The following is a 4,901-nucleotide window of genomic DNA, read 5'->3' as shown; positions in this document are numbered from 1 at the left end:
CCGAACCTAGTTATTCAACTCAGTTCCTAAAAGATAAATTCCAAAAATTGTTAAACCCCGGAGTTGTTAATGGCATTTTAACAGATGAACCTACTATGGGAATAATACAACAAATCTATAAAACAATGTATAACCCCAAATCAATGAAAGTTAGATTCACACAAACCAAAGTCGAAGACCTTTCTAACGAGGAACAACAGTTAGAAGAAATTAAGAACGTCCATAATTATGCTCATCGAAATGCGAAGGAAAATACGCTACAATTGTTAAAGAAGTTTTATTTTCCAAAAATGAGCAAAATAGTTAAAAGATATGTTGAAACATGCGAAATATGCAAAACTGAAAAATACGATAGGCACCCACAGAAATTTATACCAGTAAAAACACCAATTCCAACATACCCAGGAGAGATCATACATATAGATATTTTTGCGTATAATGCAAACTATTTGTTTATATCATCATTAGATAAATTTTCTAAATATCTTAAAATACGACCCATAAAATCTAGGGCAGTTAGCGATGTAAAAGATGTTCTATTACAACTAATTTACGACTGGGATCTACCAGCACAAATAGTTATCGATAATGAATGTTCCTTCACGTCAAATGTGATGGAACAAAGTATAAGAAACCTAGGAGTTCAGATATTTAAGACGCCTGTAAATCATTCAGAAACGAATGGCCAAATAGAAAGATGCCATTCAACTCTCAGAGAAATAGCCAGGTGTCATAAGGCATTAAACCCAGAGATAGGTGTAATAAATCTAGTAAGAGAGGCGGCACATCGTTACAATAACACGATGCATTCATTCATTAAGAACACACCTAAAAACATATACATAGGTGAAACAAGCCCTAATGCGACTTTCGCAGAAATATCGGAAAACAAGGAGAAAAATAATAACAAGATAATAGATTTATATAAGGCAAAAGATAGCAAAATTACACCACAAAGCTACGAAACATATGACGTAGGCGCATACGCATATGAAAGGACGAATTCCAAGAGTAAAAGAAAGAGCAGATTCGAAATAATAAAAATCAAAGAAGATCATGACACGCATGTTATCGATTCTAACAATAGGAAAATACATAAGACTAATTTAAGAAAAAACCCACTGACAAACAATTAACACCGTCAAACAACGTCATTCCAGTATGTTGCTAGCGGTCAGGTGCGTCATCGGTACGGTCAATATTCACGACCTACACTCCAACCCGCTCGTCGTAGTATCGCTCGGCAAAGCAAAGATTACAATGGGACATGTGCGCATATTACATCCCATCGAACTTGCAGGAATTGGCAGGGCTATAAACGGCGTCAATGAACAGGTCACAAGATATCAGTTGGAATGTAGGAAGAACACACCCCCTTGTCCGGCCTTAGGAGTCATAGTACATAGATGCGCTGCACTACAAGACACCTTCCGAAAGATTATGCCTTCCTATAGCAGACAGAAACGATGGGATACCATAGGAACTGTCTGGAAATGGATTGCTGGAACACCAGACGCCGAAGATTTGAAAACGATTAATTCCTCTATGAACTCCTTGATAAAAGAAAACAATAGACAAGTCTTCATTAACGAAAAAATGAATGAAAAACTAGCAATATTAACTAATATGACAAAAACCATATTAAGTATCAACAAGCCAGACCCTCTATATACAACAATATTAATATCAAACATCAACGCCTTACAAAGTTTAGTGGAGAATCTGCAGGAAGCTATTATCCTAGCCAAGCATGGCATACCCAGTAGCAAGCTATTGTCAATGAGAGACTATGAGGCCATGACGATGTTTCTACAGCAACACGCTATCACTGTGAGTTCCTTCGAAGAAATGCTATCGGAAGCGAACGTGAAAGTAGCTATGAACAGAACACATGTTACATACATGACTATCGTACCAAAACAATCCGCAAAACCATTCGACTATCTATACATCGAATCCGTCACAAGAAACAAAACCCGGATTTCGATAACGAATCATAACATACTGAGAAATGAAACACACGTCTTACAGTCAAACAGACCATGCCTGGAAGGAAATAACAACTTTATATGCGAAAGTGCCCAGCTTGAAGCGGCAAACGAATGTATCTCAAAACTCGTGCAGGGAAAACATGCGAGCTGTACATTCGAGCATGTTTACTCCTCCAGAAAAATCAAACAAACCAGTAGAGACATATTACTTATCAGCGATAGTTTGGTCGAACTATCAGCCTCCTGCAATAATAACACACAAATACTGAAGGGGTCATTTCTGATCCAGTACCACGACTGTAAATTAGTAATCGATGGGGAAGAATTTGAAAATTACGATAGCATACAATCTACGAATCATTACTCCCCACTAACTGGATTGCTAGTTAACGTCGAGCAAATATTAGATAAACCAGAACTGGAACATCTGCAGAGCTTAGCCATCGAACATCGAAAAACCTTAAAAACATTGACGCTACAGAATAACTCCCTGAGTTTCAAATTAAACGTGTTCAGCTCTTTAGGGTCAGCAGCCATTCTTGCATGCGGCATCGCACTCTGTACACTCTTTCTCAGATGCAACCGCATATCCGTGAAAATGACCGAAGCAGCCAAAACATCGACGTCAACAGAAACGCCTCCAGAGACATCGGACAAAAGAAGAAAGGAACTTGAAACCTATCTGGATACGCCGACACCACTTCGTCAGCTTTGAGGACAAAGCTATCTAAGAGGGGAAGAGTTAACGCAACGCAACGACACCCCGTCAGCAGACAGCGGAATGCAAGCCGAGCCATCGTCAGCGGAATGCAGGTTGACCCATCGTCAGCATAATGCAGGGCGAGCGGATGTATCGGATGACATCGCGGATTGTTAGGGCGTTGCGCGTCCGTGGAGCGATTGATCAAGTCAGTCGATTCGGAGCAGTAGACGAATAAAGAATTGTAATAAATATTTTTTAAAACCTACTCCGCCGGGTCGGCTCGTTAACTTGATAAAAACCATTCCGGAGATTAGGAAATCGTTAGAATTAACTATCTGTTCCATTATGAAAACCCTGTCGCTGTCTATTTTGGAGCAAACTATGCCACATTAGAATAGCTCTACATAAGTACAAGAGTGTGTATGCTAAAAATCTTCCGTTTATAAGCCAAAAAATGGTTAAACGTTTGAATTTCTCCCGGAAATGTGTAACCAAGTTAAAAGAAGGCTAGAGCAATGTTCTATAGTCTGACGAATCATAAATGGAAACATTTAATATAAACTATCACGAAAGAGATTGGCGGAAAATAAATCATGGTTTGCAAGAACGTAATGTACCGGTCATAATCAAGCACGGAGGTGGTAGTATGAAGTTGCGGGGTGGATTTTCCATGGCTCTTGTGGACAATTTAAAGAAAATGATGGTATTATGGCGGGCGAAAATTATGTTGACACCCTTAATAACTATTTGATGGACTCAGTACGAATAAGCCCATTTAAAAGCACTTTTGTTATGCAACAGGACAGTGATCCTAAACATGCTGCTAAAATAACTAATATTTTTTAATATTCCCGTGTCACTCCCCTTCTCAAATGGCCTCCTCAAAGCCAAGATTTTCAACGGATCAAGAATTTGTGGGAAATTTTAGATAAAAATTTCATTAAGAATTATGTTATTATCAAAACAATTATTTTTTGGGAAGTTATTCAACAAGTTTGAACCTCAATACACCTGAAATCGTGTAGACGTCATGCCAAAACACCAGTAACTAAAAATCCGAATTAAGGATGGACCATATTAATTGTTAAGGAAATTTCATTGTAGGTGGGCTTTTACTTTTGTCACATCTGTGATCGACCATCTCTCATTTAAACATTTATCAAAAATTTTTTATCAATCCAATCTAGATGAAAGCTAGTGAAACTGAAAGAGGAATGTTAAACCTTCAAGAAAACCACAACACTTGCCGGATACGATAGAAAATGTAGGATTTATAGTCAAAAATCTACAAAAATCAAGGGGTGGGCTTTTACTTATGCCGGTCACTGTAGGTGGAAAAGACGATCGCACTCACTGCAGTCGATCATCTTGGCGATTTCATCGTCGGGATTCTGACACAGTCGACAATTGCCGACTGTATTAATCACGAATTTGTATGACATCGTGAGTGTTATTTCTGATTCAAAGGACAGAATAGGAAGGGTGTTTTTGGTTTTTTCCGACAAATTGTTCGTTATATTGAAACGATACGATTACCTTGTGGTGTGGTACTTACCCGCCGTTCAAATTTCGTTTGAATTCGAACGGTCGTTTTACCAATACCGTTTCTCCTTTTGGAGGTGAACCGTCCTTGCAGGTTCTAGTAGCGTTGTCTTCTGTGATGACGAGTTTGTTCGGTGCTGAATCCGCAAGAATCGATGTTCTGTGGTTCTGCTCCGGTCAACTATCACACACTGACACTTGGTGCCTTTTGGCAATATCTCGCTGTGCTGACGGTCGAGATGTGGGTTCTTAGACGAGCACAATCCGGTGTACACTGCGTTTACCCGAATCGGTGTTATTTCACACACAGTTGTATTACTTTGATACAGTCTGGCCGTCGGTTATCTCGTGCGGTACGATTCTTTTTTTTTTTTCTTTTTTAAGATTTCCTGCACCGGTGAAACTGCTCTTCACTCCGGAACCGTATATTTACGGGTTGGCATTCTATTGATGCCTTCCGAACACTTGATATAACTTATAACGATAACTTGCTGTTCTTACTGACAACAGCACGTCAATCGCGGGTTCGATTTAGAAATTACCACGCACGCGGTGTGTAATTCCTCTCTGGAGCCACCATGTTGTCTTTCGGAGCGACCGTTCTATCGCGCGAAGGAGCGACGGTCGCAGTGGCGTTTGCGTGCCAACGCGATCACCTTACCTAC

General features: G+C 39.6%; 1 protein-coding gene across 1 annotated transcript; it reads left to right on the top strand.

Annotated features, from left to right (window-relative positions):
- Nucleotides 1-1,063: 1,063 nt before the first annotated feature.
- Nucleotides 1,064-2,977, top strand: LOC125952018 (uncharacterized). Its single transcript, XM_049681225.1, has one exon. The coding sequence runs from the start codon at nucleotides 1,162-1,164 to the stop codon at nucleotides 2,704-2,706; it is 1,545 nt and encodes a 514-aa protein (XP_049537182.1). The 5' UTR covers nucleotides 1,064-1,161; the 3' UTR covers nucleotides 2,707-2,977.
- The last annotated feature ends 1,924 nt before the right edge of the window (nucleotides 2,978-4,901 follow it).

This window comes from Anopheles darlingi, chromosome 2, assembly GCF_943734745.1.
Source record: "Anopheles darlingi chromosome 2, idAnoDarlMG_H_01, whole genome shotgun sequence".
Classification (NCBI taxonomy): domain Eukaryota; kingdom Metazoa; phylum Arthropoda; class Insecta; order Diptera; family Culicidae; genus Anopheles; species Anopheles darlingi.
This window is presented reverse-complemented; position numbering and strand designations above follow the sequence as displayed.

Excerpts from the sequence above, each read along its gene's own strand:
- LOC125952018 (XM_049681225.1), top strand. The coding sequence starts at position 1,162 with ATGTTGCTAGCGGTCAGGTGCGTCATCGGTACGGTCAATATTCACGAC.